We start from the raw sequence: 19819 nt of genomic DNA on the forward strand, positions 1-19819 counted from the left end.
GATTAACCGGTCGGTTCCCTCGTTTACTTACGCTGGTTAACTCGAAAAAAAAACAATTAGATGGGGCCACGTGGGTGGGAGGATGTATCGATAGCTAGCGATAGGAGGGAGGTCGAACCATCACGAGTTCGATTCTCCTTTAATAGTAGAGATATATTAGGGAAAGAGGTAGAGATTTTTTAAAAAAATTGGCATCTCGTAGAGTGTGTTCTCTACAGTAGCTAGCTAGCGCATGCAGACCGGGCGCGACGCTGATGGATGAACCGGACGGTGCCGAATAATTGTATCTCTCCGGCCGGCAAGCCGACACGAGCACGGGGCACACGGACACGTTGGTGCGCGGCTGAAGCGTTCCTGCCACGACAGAAAGAAGAAAGAAACACATATACAAGCACTGAAGCCACTTGATTTTGCCAAATGCCAGGTGATCCATCGCGGCGTATTCCCTTGACGCTTTCTGCCGAAATCTCTGAATACACATTGTTGATGTGCGTCCAATATTTTGTGTGTTTTCTAGTGGAAGCGATGGACCAACGGCACGCACGCACGTGTCCACTCGCTCTGATTCTTCCTTTTCCAAAATCGTACGTACGCCATGAAGTTGAAGTAATTTCGTCAAACGAAATGCCGCTGTCATTGTGGACGGGCGATCGACGACCTTGTCCCCGTGTGTGTGTGTGGCCTTCGAGTTATTATTAGCTCACCCGCTTCGTGTTTTTTTTTGCGAGTCACCCGCTTCCCTTGTGACCTCTAAAAAGTCAAAATAGTGACGACATGTGTTGGTGCCAGGCCCTGGCTTGGCTAATGTACGGCTTCTGCCCTTTCCGTAAGAAAAATTAAGAGTAAAATGCGTCACTGGTCATTGTACTTATGTCAAAAGCTCATTTTGGTCACTGTACTTAAGAATACGGTCAATACAGTCACTAAATACGACTTAAGGTGATTATACGGTCACTGACGCACCGTATAACTTAGTATTTTGCCTACTTTGACCGGTCAAACTGTCTATGCGACAAATAAGCAGCCTAGTCAGCCAACGTTCTCTCTACCTTTATGCGAGTCCCACCTGTTAGTGAGTTGAAAGAAATAAAAAGGAAATAGAGTGCACCAATGAGGTTCGAACTTGAGATCTCAGGGCGGCGCAAGCCATCTTACGTTCACTAGGTTTACGTGAGTCCCGCCGAGTCGTTCCGTCACGATCGTATCCATCCTGTTGGTGCTAGTGCAAGCCACCGGCCAGAAGCGATACGTACGTACGTCTACCGCAAGACTAAACGTGCACGTGCTGTTAGTCAAGAGATCAATCAAGCAGCTTGCGAGACCGAGTTTTCCCCGAAAACTAGGAGCCACCTCAGGAGGCGATTAGGGTTTCGAGTGGAAAGAGGGCGGCCGCCGGTCAATTCTTGCCGGCAGGCTGCACACAGGGAATCCTGATGGCCGCGGCATCAGGTTCGTCGAGCGGCAAGGATGCTCTCTCGACAAGGGCGGCGAGGGCGCGCATGGAGGATGCCATGGGGAAATTAGATCTCACGGAAGAGGAGGCAACGCCATTGATCCTGGATGATGTTGATGACGGCGCAAGGCCAGTCTGGGCGATTGCGGGGAAGGTTCTCCACTGGAATTTGTTGCATATTCAGACGATCGCCAATGCTTTGCGCCCGGCTTGGGGAAACCCTAGAGGTCTGGTGTTCCGATCGGCTGGTGAGAATATCTTTGTGGCGGAATTTGAGACTCAACGCGATCGTGATCGCGTGTGGGATGGCTCACCATGGCATGTGAGCAAGCATGCTGTGATTCTCACCGAGTTCAAGGAGAGTATGCAGCCGTCAGAACTGCAATTTGACAAACTCAGGATTTGGGCTAGGGTTTTGAACCTGCCGTTCAATCTGAGGAGTGACACAAGGGGCAAGGTTGTGGCTAGGCAAATTGATACGAATGCATCAGCTGTCCAGTTTGATCCCGTTGGGGGGTTCCTGCGTGCAAGGGTGACCATAGATGTAAGGAAGCCTTTGCGCAGGTGGATCTTGATCGACTCTGCGGCTAGAGGCAACAGGGATTGGTATGACATATAGTACGAGCAGGTGCCCAATTTCTGCTTCTCGTGCGGACGATTGGGCCACTTGGATCTTCATTGTCCGACGCCTGGATCACGGGATGAGAACGGTGATTTACCTTTCAAAACTAGCCTGAGAGCGCCGGAAGAGAAGAAGAAAACAGTGTCCAGTGAGGGCTCGTCTAAAGAGCAGCAATCTAGTCAGAATAGCAACAAGGAGGCTCGTACGACGAATGCAAAAAACAGATGCCTATACTGAGGTTGTTTCCCCTCCAAAGAAAAACAATCAGAAGAATAAGAGGAAGGGAGGTCCTCAAAGTCAGAAACAAGTGTATAGACAGATTGCGCTGCCACCGGTGACTACCGTGGAGCAGGTGCAAGAGAAAGGAGCCACCAATGCAATGGTGGTTTTCAAAGCGGGAGAGAATGCATCGGTGGGTGAGGACAGAGACGTTGGGACAGAACGGGATCCGAAGAAGAAAAAGCCCACACCCACCAATTCTCAGAACTCGGATGAATCGGCGGTGGCTGTGATGCAGCCCCGCCGGGAACAATGAGTTGCTTAAGTTGGAACTGCTGGGGGCTTGGGAACCCCGCGGCAGTTCGTGAGCTTCGCAATATTGTGAAGCAAGAAGGGCCCGATCTCTTGTTTGTTATGGAGACGAAGATTTCGGCAAAAAGAGTGGAAAGTCTGAAACTCCTGCTTGGGTTTGCGGGCTGTTTTGCTGTTAGCAGCGCCGGTCTCAGTGGGGGAATTGGTATGTTCTGGTCCGGGGAACTGGATGCAGAGTTGAAGAACTATAGTTCCGGCCATATTGATATGATGGTGCGGAAGAAATGTGATGGCGCGAAGCAATGGCGGGTGACAGGGTTCTATGGAGCCCCGAAAGTTGAGGATCGTCATCATAGCTGGAGGTTTATGAGGACACCACATGCAGTTCAACATGATGCGTGGATGTGCATTGGAGATTTCAATGAGACCTTGAGTGGTTCAGAGCACTTTTCCAGAAATCCCAGACCGGAGTGGCAAATGAGGGCTTTTAGGGAAGTGACGGACGACTGCTCTCTTATTGATTTGGGTTGGTCGGGGACTGAATACACATGGGATAATATGCAGTTTGGCAGATCGAATGTGAGAGCCCGGCTGGATCGGGCATTTGGTAACTCCGCTCTCTTACAAATATTTTCACACATTAAGGTCAGACATATTGTAACAACGGAGTCATATCATTGTTTTGTGTTTGCGGATCTCCGCGAGCACTTGGAAACGGCAGTACCCAGAGGGCCAAAACCTTTTAGATACGATGACATGTGGCAAACTCACGTGGACTACGACAAGCTGGTACTTGACTCATGGCAAAAGGGTGCGGGCTGGGAAGGACTACGAGAGTGAGTCAAGCTCTTACGGCGCTACAGGGCAACCTCGTGGCGTGGTGAGCAAAGGAGTTTGGCTGTTTGTCGCGCAAGATCAGGAAGTTGCGAGAGCAGCTCTCCCGACTGCGTGCCAATCCTCTGCGACGGGGACCTACGGAAGAAGAGAAAGCAGTGGCTCAGAAACTTAAGCTGGCTCTGCATCAAGAAGAAATCTGGCTCCGTCAGCGATCACGTGTTCCATGGCTGCGGGAAGGGGACCGAAACACGGGTTATTTTCAGGCCCGGGCCGCCCAACGCAAGCGCATGAATAAGATAGAAAATCTTGTCCGCAGTGACGGATCGATGTGTACTAGTTTGGAGGAAGATCGTGCTGAGGTGCAGCAGTTTTATGAGCAGTTGTATACCTCGCAAGGTTTTCATCAGATGGATGAATTGTTGGATGTTGTACCGCCACGGGTGACTCCTGTTATGAACGATGCACTTAGCAAGCCTTTTACAGAGGAGGAGGTGCGCCGAGCTCTCTTCCAGATGGCTCCTTCGAAGGCCCCGCGGGTGGATGGTTTCACGGCTGGATTTTTTCAACGCCATTGGAGTTGGCTCAAAGATGACATTGTTCCAGCGGTGCTTGACTTTCTTAATGGGGGAGAACTACCACCGGGGATAAACGACACTTCTATCACATTGATCCCCAAGGTACGATTCCCACAAAGTATCACTCAATATCGTCCTATCTCTCTCTGTCCGGTTTTGTATAAGATCGCCTCCAAGGCCATTGCTAACCGTCTCCGAGAGTTCTTGGATGATATTATCAGTGTTGAACAAAGTGCGTTTGTCCCTGGTCGCCTGATTACTGACAATGTGCTAATTGCACATGAAAGTGTGCATGTGATGAGAAGAAGGAAGAAAGGGGGGAATGCTGTATGTGCTATCAAGCTGGACATGATGAAAGCATACGACCGTGTAGAATGGCACTACTTGCAAGCGATCATGTTGAAGCTTGGTTTCTGTATGGAGTTTGTTCGCCTAGTCATGAAGTGCGTCACTTCAGTCAGATTCTCAATACGGGTGAATGGTGAACTTCTTCCTTTTTTCACTCCCTCTAGGGGGCTACGACAAGGGTGCCCAGCATCTCCGTACTTATTCCTGCTATGTGCGGAAGGATTAACTTCACTTCTGAACCACTTTGGTGGTTTGAGAGTAGACAAAGGCATTCGAGTCAGCTACCGATCTCAGTGGATCAATCATCTTCTTTTCGCGGATGACAGTCTAATATTTATGCAGGCAAAGGTGGACAGTGCCCAAAGGCTCAATGAGATACTGAGAATTTATGAAAGGGGCTCAGGGCAGGCTGTCAACAAAGAGAAAAGCTCTATTTATTTCAGTCCGAACACCTCTGCCCCGGATAAGCTACTGCTGAAGCAAACTCTGAACATTTCGGTAGAAGCTTTCAGCGAGCGTTACCTTGGTCTACCTACAGTTGTGGGTAGGATCACAAGCGGTACTTTTGGCCATATTGGAGAGAGGATTCGAAGCAAACTCCAAGGCGGGTCGGAAAGAATGATTTCTTGTGCTGGAAGGGAAGTGCGTATAAAGACTGTAGCCCAAGCTATACCTATTTTCAGCATGAGTTGTTTCAAGTTAACAAAGAAGGTGTGTAAGAGCCTCACTTCCTCCTTCGCTAAGTATTGGTGGAGCAGCTCCCTGGATCATAATTCAATGCATTGGAAGGCTTGGACGGCTCTGGCAAGTCCAAAAGAGAAGGGCGGAATGGGATTCCGGGATCTTGAGCTTTTCAACACAGCTCTTCTCGGCAAACATGGTTGGCGACTGATGACGAACCCATCATCGCTTTGTGCTAGAGTTCTCAAAGGGAGATATTTTCCCACTTGTGATTTTATGCAAGCTACAGTCCCGCGTTTTTCCTCGGCGATGTGGCGTGCTATCATTGCAGGGAGGGATTCTTTGCAAGTCGGTCTGATCAAACGCATAGGAGATGGCAGGTCGGTCTCTATCTGGGCTGATAAGTGGATCCCCGGTACTCTTTCTATGACTCCGACTGTCAGAAGTACTAATACACAATTGCAAACAGTCCCAGAACTTATTGATACGGTTAATTGGTCGTGGAAGACGGATGTGGTCCGTCAAAACTTCATTACCCCCGATGCGGATGCAATCCTTAACATCCCCCTGATGCGGGGTGGGGGCGATGATGTTCTTGCATGGGCTCACGAACGGTCGGAATGCTATACTGTAAAATCAGCGTATCGTGCTCTAATGACTCGTAACGAGCATCTGGCTCTAGAGGAAGGGACGATCACCGAGACTTCATCGACAGACAAACAGCTATGGTCGCGGTTATGGAAGCTTAAGGTTTTGCCAAGGGTGAGAGTGTTCTGGTGGCGGGTGTTGCATGGGATTCTTCTGGCTGAATCTACTCTCATGCACCGCCATATCACGACCATTGGCACCTGCAATCTGTGTCTTCACGCAGAGGAAGACATGAAGCATGCGTTACTGGATTGCACCCATGCCAGACGTTTTGGAACGCGGCTCCGGACTGGCTTGATATCAAGCGACCGGAGTTGCACCCACTTACATGGTCTCGGAATGTTATTTGCGATCCTATGTTCTCTGAGTCTGAGAGAGCTAAATTGGTTACTGTCATGTGGGCGATCTGGACCTCAAGAAACAATGCCACGCATGACAAAAAGGAACTTGATCCTTTTCAGTCCATGAAGAAAACCCAAGAAGCTCTAACTGTGCTTGAACTACCTCGCGACCATGCGTGAATTTTGCCGGGGCATGGTTGGAGACCGCCAGACTTGGGCTGGATCAAGATCAACACTGATGGTAGTGTTGCAATGGAAGCTAGAAGGGGAGGGGCGGGTGGAGTCGCAAGAACACACTCATCCTTCCTAGCTGCATGGTGCAAACCTTACCCGGGAATCACATATCCTCTTATAGCCGAAGCACTCGCTCTACACGATGGTGTTCTCTTTGCTCATCTTCGAGGCTATTCTGAGGTGGTTTTCGAGTCTGATAATTTGGAGATTGTGAATCTCTGGAACTCGCGTCACAATGCTCGTGCGGTCGTGGCGCCTATCTTGTCCGAGATTAGGGAGCATGTTATTTAATTTGTAACTCAGCATGTAGGGAGGTCAGCTAACGTTTCGGCTCACCTTTGTGCTAAACAAACTAGCACCCTAGATGTAACCGAATGTTGGATGGACTCCATTCCGAGTCTTCTTGTAACCAGCCTCTCAGCTGATTCAGCTGGAGCTGTTAGTGTTGAATAAAGAGCTCCCAAATTTCCCTGCAAAAAAAAAATCAACCAGCTTGCTAGCTTGCTTGCTTTTTTTTCTTTTTGAATTGAGGGGCGATGCCCCGATTTCATTTCATATAATGAAAAGAAACCGATAAACGCTAGCTTGCTTGCTTCCTAAATATAAGTCTTTTTAAAGATTTCAATACGAACTACATACGGATATATATAGATTTATTTTAGAGTGTAGATTCACTCAATTTGCTCGGTTTGTAGTCCATATTAAATCTCTAAAAAAACTTATATTTAGGAACGGAGAGAGTAAAAACCAACAATCGTCTGCCGTTCCTGAGGTCTCAGCCCTCGCGCCATGTCTTTCACGTTTACACCGCGACCATGTATCTCCTGGCCTTCAGGGTCAGCTGGTTCGCATGCAGCCTGCCGCCGCTTGGCGCGCTCGTGCAATTTCTCACCATATTCGCATCATTCACCAGATGCGCTGGCCAACTGATAGATGTCAGTGGATGCACAGGAGCTGCGAGAGGAGGCGGTGCAACGCATACCAACTCTTTGTTTGTGTGAGATGGCCACATGGACGACAACGGCGACACCCACACCGGTCGCTCTCCTTGCCGTGCGCGCGTACCATGGCGGCCCGGCTGCTGGAGCACGCCCCGGCGGCCTCCGATGTGTCATGTGTGCATGCTGTGTGGTGTGTGCTAGGCTGCTAGCGAGTGTGTGCATGCGTGTTTCGTATTCTGATAATAAGGGGATAGGCTCTTGTTATTTAGCATGACTAACCGGTGGTTCAGTTGGCTAGCTCGTTTCGGCGGTAGCCAAAAGTCCAAGTTTCTAATCCCTACTGCACATAATTTTTCCTATTTATTTCTTCATTCAACTAGCTGACTAGGCTACTTATTTGCCACATAGGCAGTTTGACCGGTCAAAGTAGGCAAAATACGAAGCTATACGATGAGTCAGTGACCGTATAATCACCTTAAATTGTATTTAGTGACCGTATTGACCGTATTTCTGAGTACAGTGACCAAAGTGAGCTTTCGACACAAGTACAACGATCAGTGATGCATTGTACTCAAAAATTAATAAGTTGAATAATATGGCGCTGTCGTCGTCAACTTTTTTTAAAAAAAGGCGCGTGGCTGTTTAACCGGAAGCAGCTAGCGAGAGTGACGTAATTGGTGGTGGTGTAGCGCGTGTAGACCGCGGTCGACCGACGTTGATGGATCCCCCGGACGGTGCCTACTGCCTGGCCCCGAACGAATATCTCCGGCCGACACGCCCACGCCCACGCCCACGCATGCCATCACCACGGATGTGTATGTCTCCGGTGCGCCGCTCAGGCGTTGCTGCCTCCACATAAACGGCAGGCTGAGAGGCATCTGCCAACCTATCACGGTTTCGCAGCAGTGCTCCCCGCCGAAACCGGCCTGTAGCATCGCATCGCATGAAATAGTTGAACTTTGTAGCGGAAGCGGTCGGCACGTGGCCACGTTCCGGTTCTCCCGCTCCAAAAACACGTAATAAGTACGTCAGGAAAATGGGAACTATTAAGCTGGCTGGTCAAATAAAGCCGTACGTCGCTGTCCTTTGTGACTTGTGTGGCGTGGAATTAGCTCACCTGCTCCTGCAAGCCTAGCATTTGGCGAGAGCACATAGCCCTTAAAGAGTTAAGATAACGTCTTACTCGAACCGGGGGCGCTTTTCATCTTCCTTTCCCTTTTTCCCGAGCTAGGCGATTAGGCCAAAGTCTTCCTTCTTTCCATCTTCATCCCCCTCCAGCAGCTCGTAGGGAAATCCTGATGCCTCGGATCTGTCACGGCTTGCAGCGCTTCTTCTTTGATTGAGTCGGTCTTTCGGAGTCCAATACTCTTTAAGTTAGTCCGTAGGGATAGATTAGATAGACTAAGGTTAGGGTTTTTTTTGTTGCGCGTGTACGAAAATGAGATATGTTGTCATGTCTTTTCGGATTGATTCAAGGTTCAACAATAACGCTTACTGCTCCAGGGCATTAGTCTTTAATTAGAGGCACACTTACAAAGATTTTTCGGCTATCATTGATAAGTTTTATGCCGGCTCTGGTATGGGAGCGGCAACATCGACGCATGGATGGCCGTTCCACGATTTAGGAATATATCTTTGTAATTTTAATTATGTTTGGGATTCTTTATACTTTTCATAAACATTCGTAAGCATTTGAGTCCTCCTATATGAGCATCTACAGTCGGACTTGGTAAATTCGATTCTTCAAACGCTCAGGGACGCGAGCGGGCGTGTCTACGGACAGTGACCGATCACGTCTTAAATATTTGATTCTACAACCGGACACCTTAAACTAGAGACCTTAAATTTATATTATCACATGCAATGTGAAACCTTAAAGCAAGCAAAAGGTGACGTGATTTACTGGAGATTTGGCACGCATTTTTCACTCGTGGGCGACCAAACAGACAGCACGGCGGACCAATCCCTAGCTCTGAGGCAGACCCACCCGATCGCGGCCGCTGGCCTCCGATCCGACGGTCCATGGGCGCGCGCGGCCGTCATGACGACACCACCACGGACGGACCCGGTCCGACCTACCTGGCGCCCCGCATGACACCCGGCGCCACTCCTGCGTTGCTGCCCGTGGGCCCATCCAGCGCCCACCACGTGCCCCTTCCTTCTCCGTGGACAGACAGCCGAGCAAAATATTTGGCCATTTCCTTATTGTTCACCAATTTATTTATTGGCAATAATAAATACCTCTGGTTGTTTTTTCTCGCGTTGCTTATGGAGGAGAGCGGGAGCAGAAAATAAGACTTGGAAGGAATCCATCAACTCTCTCGCTCTCGCTCCCGGGCGCTTCCCCGCAACCAAAAGCTGTACGCCCAGCGGCCGAGGTTTCCGTTCCAATCTCCGGCGAGGTTGCTTCCTCGCCAATGCCACGCTTGATTTCCAGGTATAGGGTTCTGCGGCGGGACGAGCCCGAGGACGACCGACGCCGGGCGGCGGCCGGTCGCTCGCTTGCTTCGTTCCGGCGGGTTCCCATCGACCAGGAGGTAACGGCGGTGAAGTGAGACAAATAAGGTCTCGTCACCCTCAGGCAAACGCATGTCACTTAGAGGCTGTTTGTTCTCAAACTCAGCTCGCCACGCCGAAGATGCGGCCGCGCCGCAGGTGTGGCGAATGAAATGAGCGCCACACTTTTGGCGAGTTGTGGCGTAAAAAATGAACTAGCAAGCTGTGGCGAGCGGTGCGGCACGCCATAACACCGGCATAAAGCAAACAGCAGTTAAGTTTAGGCGTAGGGAGCTGTGGCGAGCTGTGGCATGCGTAGTCACAAATCAAACACGTCCTTAGAGCATCTCCAGCTGCGCCCCTAACAAGGCCCTTCAGGCGATTTTTGGCCGCCGGCGCTGAAAAATCGGCTCAGTCGCACCCCCAAAGGCCCCTTTTTCGCCGGCTCGGGCCGAAATTGGCGCCGGCGGACCCAGGCCGAACCCGGCGCGCTGGGGCGCCGGACGAATCGTTTTTGGCGTGAAAGAGCCGCGGGCCCGCCGAGTCAGCGACACTCGCCTCGTCGTCCTCGGGACGCCTCGGTTTCTCGCGGGAAATCAATGCCAAGGCTGCCGCCGGTCAGCCTTCCAGTGATTCCTCACGGGGCGGCTCTTCACGGGCGGCGCGGCAACGCCTCACTCCCTGCCCCGCATACACACGCCTCCCCGGCGGCTATAAAAAGCGTCGCCCCCCCCCCCCCCCCGCCGCTGGCCACAGACGCCGTGCTCTCTGCCTCTCTCTCTCCGCCGCCGCCGAATCTCTCCTCTCTCCCAGCCGCAGCCACGGCAATGTGCGAGCGCTTCCCTAGCGACGGAGCGGCGGCCAACGGCTTCGGCCGCCGTTCGCTGCAATCGTGGGAGGCGCACCTGCTTTTCGAGGCCAATATCCCGGCGCCTCCAGACATGCGCGCTGGGCCGACAGGATGGAGGCTCAGCGCCGGAGGCGTCCCCATTCCCCCCTTGTCGGACGCCGTCGCGCGCCCCAACTACTTCGCCGGCGAGGTCGACCGCGTTCGGTCGTCGCTGGCCGAGGAGCAGCGCGCCTCCCCGCAGTACGCCGCCGACAACCACGAGCCGTGGGCGGCGTACTTCCAGCGCCGTCAGGAGCAACGCCTCGCCTCCACCAATGGGGCACCGGTGATGGGGGGCGGCCGGTGGAACAGCGAGGGTCGACGCCTGTGGTGGTCCGTCCCGGCTGGACGCTCCGCGAGGTTCTCGCGCACCTAGAGGGCGGCAACAACCCGCCGCTTGCATACCCGGCCGCCGCCCCGGTCCCCCATCGCGGCGCAGGGCAATGGATGCCAAGGAGGTTTGCCTTTGGCTCGTCGTCCTCGTCCCGCTCCTCCTCTCACTCCTCTTCCCACTCCTCCGGCTCTCCGGCGGTGTTCGGCGTCAAGGCTGAGCCCGCAGCGGGGATCACGCTCGGTCGGCGCACCCGCTCGGCCGGCATCGTCATCAACGAAGGCGGCGGCCGCGCCTCGTCCTCGGCTCCTCCCCGACTCAAGCCGAAGACGAAGCCGGGGCTCGCCGGCGGCGTCAAGGAGGAGGCGCTCGACGACGAAGCGGCCCTCAAATGGGCGCACGACGACTAGCTGCAGACGGAGAGGGAGCGCCAGTACGCCGCCTTCGTGCGGTTTGAAGTTCGTCGTCGTGGCCGGGACGAGGGAGGCATCGTCGTCCTCGAGGATAGCGACAACGACAACGCGCCACCACCACCGGTCCGCCATGGAGACGCTGGGGAGGGGTCCAGCAGGGACGGCCGCGCCATCAAGAAGGAGAAGGCCGACGACTCCGACGAGGACGACGGCGACTGAGCACGGCTGATCGACTACTTCGCCCCGTAGATGTTTTTTTTGAAATAATTTATGTAAACGCCGAACATGTTGAATATGAATGTCTAGTTTGCCGAATTTTAGCCGAACTTTGCCGAATTCTGATTTTTTTAAATTAAAAAAAACGCGTCTGGGGCGACCCTGGGGCGAGCGGCTGGGAACCCGCTCGCCCCCACGCCGTTTTTTTGCGCCGGCTCGTCTCAAGGGCGCGTAAAAGCGCCGCCTGAGGAGCCAACGGCTGGAGATGCTCTTAGACCCTGCATGCACCGTGCACCACATGCAATACTTGGACGAACTTTGTAGTGCGTGTAAACGATCGACCAGCCGCACGGACGTGGCCACTCGTTCTGATTCTTCCGTTCCGTTCCAATACGCGCGTCATGAAAATCGGAATAAGCTGGCTGGTCAAATAAAGCCGTACGTCGCTGTCCTTTGTGACTAGTGTGGCGTGGAATTTAGCTCACCTGCTCCTGCAAGTCTCGCATTTGGCGAGAACACAAAGCGCTTAAGAGTAAACAATAAGGCTACATCGGCTGGTATGAAAATCCTGATGCATCGGCTTTGGTTAGAACGCAAGGCAGGGTTTTAGTTCTGGCAAGGCGGAGCTTCAGCAGGCGTAGATTCGTACTAGCTTGTTGGGACATTTCTCATCGTGTGTACGAGATGATGAGATTTGATGTACTTCTGATCTTCCCAGTAGATCTGAGTTTTCTAAAGAAAATGTAAGAGTAAGCAGGAAGGGCATTATTTTAATATGAAAAAAATTACCGGCAAGTTATCCTAAATACATATACCAGTCTTCCCCGAAAAAAACAATACATATACCAGTCTTAAAGCAAAAGGTGACGTGATTTACCTGAAATATGGCACGCGTTTTCCACTCGTGGGCGAACAGACAAGAGCACGCGTGCATAGTTCGCTGGACGGTGGAGGCCGACCCTCCCAATCACGGCCGCGGCCTCCCGATCCGACGGCCCAGGGGCGCGCGCGGCCGTCATGACGACACCACCACGGACGGACCCGGTCCTCCTACGTGGCTCCCCGCATGACACCCGCCGCCACAAATGGGCCCCGCGGCCCAGCAGGCTCCCACCACGTGCCCCGGGCCGCCGTCACGGCCAAGCCCCTCAATTTATTTATTGTTCGCCTGTTGATTGATTTATTCGCCAGAAATAAAATACCATTGGTTGGTTTTTTCGCGTTGCTTACGGAGGAGAAATAAAACTTGGAAGGAATCCATCAACTCCTCTCGCTCTCGCTCCCGGGCGCTTCCCCGCAGCCAAAAACTCTTGACGCCCGGCGGCCGAGGCTTCCGCTCCAATCTCCGGCGAGGCTGCTCCCTCGCCATTGCCGCGCTCGGTTCCCAGGTGGGCGGCGGCCGCTCCGCTCCTCTCCTCTCCCCGCCCGCCCGCCCGCGCTCCCGGTAACCGTCGGCCGCCTTCTGATTCCGCTTCCGCTTCATGGTGCAGGGCTCTGCGGCGGCGGCGGCGGCGGCACGAGACTCACTCGAGGACGACCGACGCCGGGCGGCGGCCCCTCGCTCGCTCGCTCGCTTGGTTCCGGCGGGTTTCCCTCCCCGTCGTCGACTAGGAGGGTAACGGATTCCCGCTCCTCCTCCGTTTCCGCGCTGATTTTGCTGCTCCTACTGCTTTAGTTCGGCAGATTGGTTTCGGTTCTGGCGAGCTCCTGCCAAGTGCCGGCAGCGATTGCGACGCATTCCCTTCGTCACCTCGCGCAAGCCCCGGAGTTTTCCTCTTCTTTCTTCAGCGATATTAGCTAGCCTGCGGTTGGTTGGTGTGTTTTTTCAGCAGTTGTTCTGCTCTGATTTTGTATTGTTCCGTTCCGTGTTAGCTTTGTTTAGTCTTACTTACACTTTTGAGGATTAAGGGGTAGCCTAGCGTTGCGTTGCTGGTGCTGGCACGCGAACCAACCCCTCCCACAGAAGCGATCGAATCTGGCCTACCTGTTCAGCTCAACCGGACAGCTCGGACTCGCCCAGTTCCAGTTTGCAATGCAATGCTTGCTGCTGCTGCTGCTGCTGCTGCCCAATCATTGAATTTAATTTGATTATATAAACTATGACCTTGGTTGGAGTAGTACTGATATGTGCTTTGATCGACCAAGGGGAGGGGGGCTAATTTGCGGGTAATCTTTGGTAATTTCAGTATGCCTTTTCTGACATTCTCATCAACAAAACATGACTTCAACCTAACTGGTACATCCCAGTCCCAGGGCATAAAAGTAAACGGGTGCTTTTCCAAATGCCACCGCTTGATCGACGCTTCTGCTGTCCTGTCGCACTTCCACATCATGCAGCTTGCTTCGTTTGGAAACTGATGTGAAGGGGGAACTTGTTAAGCACGTTTGAAATGCACATACACCACTGCTGGGCTGACATTGGAATTGGCAGTGATGCCATTGTGCAGTTTACAGTTCAGTCTGTAGACTAAATGTGTTAAGCAATATCTTTCTCTCCCTGTACCTGCAGGTGCCGAGGGCATCACGGATGATGCTTCTGTGCATATTTAGATGACATATGCTCTGTTTTCCGTGACTGACCCGGTAGGAAGCCATGAAGATCAGCGCACTCCTGACCTCTGCGGGCATCAATATTGGGCTCTGCGTGCTCTTTCTGTCGCTCTATTCTGTTCTGAGGAAGCAGCCAGCCAATGTCAGGGTCTACTTCGGCCGGAGGATTTCCGAGGAGCATAGTCGGCTCCGAGAGGCTTTTATTTTGGAGAGGTTTGTTCCATCAACTGGCTGGATTGTCAAGGCCCTGAGGTATACCGAGGAAGAGGTCTTGGCAGCTGCTGGGCTGGATGCTGTCGCTTTCAATAGAATGCTAGTCTTCAGGTACACCAAATTTCGTCTTTGATATCCATGTATCCCTTTGTGCTATTATCATGTTGGTTAGAAGGCATCACCATATGATTGATGAGCTTTTTAGCATCCACGTGTGACCTGAATCAGAAGGAGCCGAAAACTCGTAAATCTGGCAGCTGCATGTAAAATAGAACTTCTTTTAACGCTGTTATGCGAAATCGTAGTTCCCTCTCTCTTTTTTTTGTGTGGCTATTTTCTGTTATATCAGTTTAACCTCAGATTCCAATTTTGCACACTGAATACATTCGTTTTCTGCAGCATACGTATCTTTTCCCTAGCTGCTCTGCTGTGTGTGTTTGGAATTCTTCCACTGCATTATTATGGACAAAATATACAGCATCTTCGGATTCCTTATGAAGATCTGGATATCTTCACAATTGGAAATGTGGAAAAGCGATCAAGATGGTGAGCTGGCCAATTTATTTTAATGTTATCATAAGGTGTTTTTTAGACTATCATAAGGTGGTTTTGTCTAGGCTATCATAAGGTTGTTTTATCAAGGCTGAAATTGTATATTTGTTTGTGGTATGCTGCATTTTTTATTGGTATTTATAATGTTATTTGTTTTGCCTCTAACTGGACTTGATTTAGTTCCGTGCACGTCTCTACTCTTCAAAACATGAGAAAAGAATATGCATATGGGAGCGCAACATACATACTTCTGTATTCATTTTATTTGCTGGTTGCATTGCAGGCTTTGGGTTCATTGTCTAGTTCTCTACATAATATCTGGAGTAGCTTGCATTCTCCTATATCTTGTAAGTATTTTTAGAAACTATGGAGTATTCTACATCCTCATACTTTGGAACGCATGTAATGTTGTTTCTGTACCCAATCTTTCAGGAGTTTAGGCACATTGCTAGACTGAGGCTCCTTCACCTTAAACGTGCAACACCCAATCCAGGCCAATTTACTGTGCTTGTTCGCGGAATACCAAAGACAAAGAAAGAATCGTGCAGTAGTGCTGTTGATGATTTCTTCACCAAGTATCATGCGTCAAGTTACCTATTCCACCAAATTGTTTACAAAACTGGGAAAGTTCAGAAGATAATGGTAAGAATTCTCATACAACGTTTCTATTTGTTTGGAGGGTGGGGGTGGGGGTGGGGAGAATGCGACACAATCGCTAAGGTAGTATTTTTGTGATTTAATGCTGTCAGTCTTAAGACTTACTTTCCTTGTGGTTCGGTAACCACTATGTCATGCAAGTGATAATTCATGTACCGCACATTCATTATGATGATTTTTGTCTTCTCCATGAATTTGTGAAATTAATGATCTCATATCATTTAAGTTAGATTTATAATTTTTATCTGCAAAGGTATTTGTCATATTGCACATTCTTTTTCATATGATATATTTTGTTTTCTCCCTGAACTAGTGAATTGATCTCAGATCGCTTGATTTGGATTTGAATTTATCTGAATGTTAGTATTTTGCTTTCTGCTTTTGGAGTAAAACTGTTTCATATACTGCAGACTGGTGCGAAGAAGGCATGTAGAAAGTTGAAAAATTTCACGGACACCACTGTAGATCAGAGCTGCAAAGCAATTACATACCGGTGTTGTCTTTGTGGTGCCTCTTCAAATTCTTTCCAGTTGTTGCCCACTGATGAAGTTGTACCGAGCAGAGGAAAAGTTGACCTGGACGATTCTAGCTTGAACATAGATAATGAGGTTTTCTTCGCAATTTTGCAAACATTGATTTTTCTGCTAAGTTCATCAACAAGTCTGTGTAGAATCAGTAACTTCAGTTCTTGAACTATTTACAGGAATGTGCAGCTGCTTTTGTATTTTTCAAAACACGGTATGGAGCACTTGTCGCGTCAGACGTACTTCAGACATCAAACCCTACGAAGTGGGTTACTGATCTAGCTCCAGAACCAAATGATGTGTATTGGTCAAACATTTGGCTTCCCTATAAGCAGCTTTGGATTCGACGGATAGCGACGCTACTTGGTTCTATTGTTTTTATGCTCTTATTTCTGGCACCGGTGACGTTTATAAATGGTCTATCTCAGCTTGATCAGTTGCAGAAGAGGCTTCCTTTCCTTAACGGGATATTGAAGCAGTAAGTACCTATGTTGCACTGGAACTGATATCTACTACTCCCTCTGTAAATTAATATAAGAGCATTTAGATCACTAAAATAGTGATCTAAACGCTCTTATATTAGTTTACGGAGGGAGTACTATTGAACTTCATCTTCTTATCCACTAACATGTAGAGCTAACAGCATGCAAAATCATATATATCTAGACCGATTATTAACACATTTTAGTTGAGTGCTTTGGGATTATTGTGGTACTACTGTTCAGCTTAGACATATGGCATGTATTTGTATTTGGCTTCTATTGACTCCTCTTCCATGTGCAGGCCACACCACCTGGTCCAGCTAATAACTGGATACCTTCCGAGTGTCATACTGCAAATATTTCTGTACACCGTTGCGCCAATAATGATGCTATTTTCAACACTAGAAGGGCCTATATCTCACAGCGAAAGGAAGAGGAGTGCGTGCTGTAAAGTGCTGTACTTCTTGATTTGGAATGTATTCTTTGTTAATGTGGTATCTGGCACTGTCTTAAAACAATTGGATTTCTTTTCAAGCCCGAAGGACATTCCTGTCCAGCTCGCTAAGGTTATACCTGGGCAGGTTAGTTCTATCTTGTTGTCACGCTGTAGAAGGATCTTTTTTCTTTTTGAAAACTCCAGAAGATCATTTTGTTTATGGAAGGTCAATATATTCTGACTGCAATTCTGTAAATCCATTTTGATTTCAGGCTTCCTTCTTCATCACCTATGTTCTGACTTCAGGATGGGCCAGTTTATCATCTGAACTCATGCAACTCTTTGGTCTGATCTATAACTTCATAAGGAAGTATGTTCTGAGAATGAAAGAAGATACAGAGTTTGTCCCCTCGTTCCCCTATCACACTGAAGTACCAAAAGTTTTGTTGTTTGGACTATTGGGATTCACATGCTCTGTACTGGCGCCCTTGATCTTACCTTTTCTGCTAGTCTACTTCTTCCTGGGTTATGTCGTATACCGCAATCAGGTGAGAAACTCTAGATGGATACTGAGAAGTCCATGGCATTTTTTCTGTTGCATTCTGTTTTCGTAGCACAACCATGTTGCCCTTAATGGTGAACTTCGTTGTTTAGTACTCCCTCCGTCCCAAAATAAGTGACTTGGTTTTAGTTCAAAATACTTGATACAAAGTATATTTGTTATTTTGTTTGGTATGCTAATGATCTGCCATTTGTATATGTTTTCAGCTGCTCAATGTGTACCGCACGAGATATGACACCGGTGGTTTGTATTGGCCGATTATACACAACACAGTGATATTCTCTCTCGTGCTCACCCAGATCATCTGCCTCGGTGTATTTGGCCTGAAAGTATCACCAGTAGCTGCAGGCTTCACCATACCTCTCATCATCTTCACTCTTCTGTTCAATCAGTATTGCAGAACCCGGCTTCTTCCACTGTTCAGCACTTTCCCAGCACAGGTTTGTATTGCTTCAATAATACTCCAAGCTAGCAGGAAATAACGTATTGATGAAAATGAACCTAGGTGCACCACAAACTAGGGAATAGCCCAGGAGCAGAACTTTATTGCCATTTGCTGACCGTTGAGTTGTTATCCCTGTTTTGTTGATGCTGTGTTCCGACCGTGCAGAATTTAATCGACATGGACAGGGAGGACGAGCTGTCAGGAAGAATGGAACATATTCACCACGGGCTCCATACCGCGTATTGCCAGTTCCCTGAATCTGAAGATATACAACTGGAGGAAATTCGGACCGTCGGGAATGATGAGGACGGCGGAGGTTGTAGCTCGGGCGGGTCCAACGGCAAAGGTAGCCCGGACGAGTTAAACGGCAAAGGTTGCTCGGACGAGCCCAGCGGCAAAGAGACCCTCCAGGAACAGCAGCAGCCCAGAAGGGATCTGTCTCACCCGACACTCAAAGGGCTCCCCGTTAGCCGTCTGCAGACTGCCGTGAGATGCGTCACTTTCCTCATTCGGCTGCAGAAAAGAGGCTTGTCATGATACAGCCAGCGTTGGGCAACTAACCACTAACCCCTTTCATCATGTGGCCGCTCATGTAAATGTACAGCAATATATAGGCCGTACAAGTTTTTTTCTGTTTCTTTTTGGGAAAAAGAGGGGGTTATAGATCATACATACAAGTATACAAGATACATTAGAGAATAGGTTAAGAAATACCAGTAATCCAAGTGAAGCATCATCATGGTTAACTGGGGGTGCAATTTTGGTTTTGGGGCAGCGTCCGGAAGTTTCGGCAGACATGAAAGTGATCGGTGTCGTGGGCTATCATGATCATCGTTACCTGTAAAGTCTTCTTAGCTGTAAACATCCAAGGCTTTGGTCTTCATGCTTGTCTGATTAGCTCTGTCCTGGGCATCTCTGTTTGATGAACTTGACCTGCTTTTGTCGAGAAGCATATGTGCAATCATTTTTGTATTTGATGGCTGGCTCTTGGCATCTAGCATTGGTCAGGCACAATATCTTTGGTCGCCCCCGGGCGACTCGGGCGGGATCACAACCCTAGCCGCGGCGGGATCAATTTTTTGGTGGCTCCCCCCGCGTCGCCCCCGCTCGGGCGACTCGGGCGGGATCACAACCCTAGCCGCCGGGGGCTCCCCGTCCTTCCATCCCTCCCTCCGCCGCCGCCGAAGGACGCCGCCGGCCTATAGCCCGGGGGCTGACGGCGGTGGCGGAGCCTTCCCTCTCTCCCGCGCCATGGGGGCGGTGCGGAGCCCCGCGGCGTGTGGTGGCACGGCCGATCTGGCCTTCGTGGCGTGGCGGGCCTGCCTTGACCGGCGGCGCGGCGGCGGCCTCTTCCTAGGGCGGTGGTGGTGGCGGGTGCGGCGGCCGGCCCTACGTTGGGCAGCAGCCTTGGCTGCGTTCGGCGGCGGCGGACGGATCTGCAGCGACGGACCATCTGACCTCGGATCGGCGGTGGCGGCATGGAGGGCCTGGTGGTTGGGTCGGCGCCATGCGTGGTTTGCCCTCCGGACAGATCTGATCTGCCCGGTGCGGCTTGCTCGATGTGCGGCGGCTCAGATCGGCGGCGACCCGTGCACACGATGCTTGATGGAGGTTCTTCGAGCGGATCCAGGTGAAAACCTTGTTCTCGGCTTGATGCCAAGACCGGCGTTGGCGGCACTCTTTTGTGTCATTACCTTCTTGAAGGGCATCGCGGCGGAGAAGCTCCAGACCTCTATCTGCTACCTCCGGGGGGAAACCCTAGATCAGTAGATCGGATGACGGCGGCGCGTTGGTGTTGTTTCCTCCTTGGGGGCGTCATTCTTGGAGGCGTACACGGGATCG

The 19819-nt window shown here is 50.5% G+C and overlaps 1 protein-coding gene across 1 annotated transcript; it reads left to right on the forward strand.

Moving 5' to 3' along the window:
• Window positions 1-12742: 12742 nt before the first annotated feature.
• On the forward strand, window positions 12743-18881 carry LOC109733205 (CSC1-like protein RXW8). The gene is made up of 12 exons (XM_020292403.4): window positions 12743-12944; window positions 13047-13171; window positions 14066-14430; window positions 14719-14865; window positions 15155-15218; window positions 15304-15513; window positions 15939-16136; window positions 16232-16530; window positions 16836-17115; window positions 17243-17518; window positions 17739-17972; window positions 18143-18881. Exons 3-12 carry the CDS (start codon window positions 14150-14152, stop codon window positions 18512-18514), a joined length of 2361 nt encoding a protein of 786 aa, XP_020147992.1. The 5' UTR covers window positions 12743-12944; window positions 13047-13171; window positions 14066-14149; the 3' UTR covers window positions 18515-18881.
• The last annotated feature ends 938 nt before the right edge of the window (window positions 18882-19819 follow it).

Source organism: Aegilops tauschii, chromosome 5 (genome assembly GCF_002575655.3).
Source record: "Aegilops tauschii subsp. strangulata cultivar AL8/78 chromosome 5, Aet v6.0, whole genome shotgun sequence".
NCBI lineage: Eukaryota > Viridiplantae > Streptophyta > Magnoliopsida > Poales > Poaceae > Aegilops > Aegilops tauschii.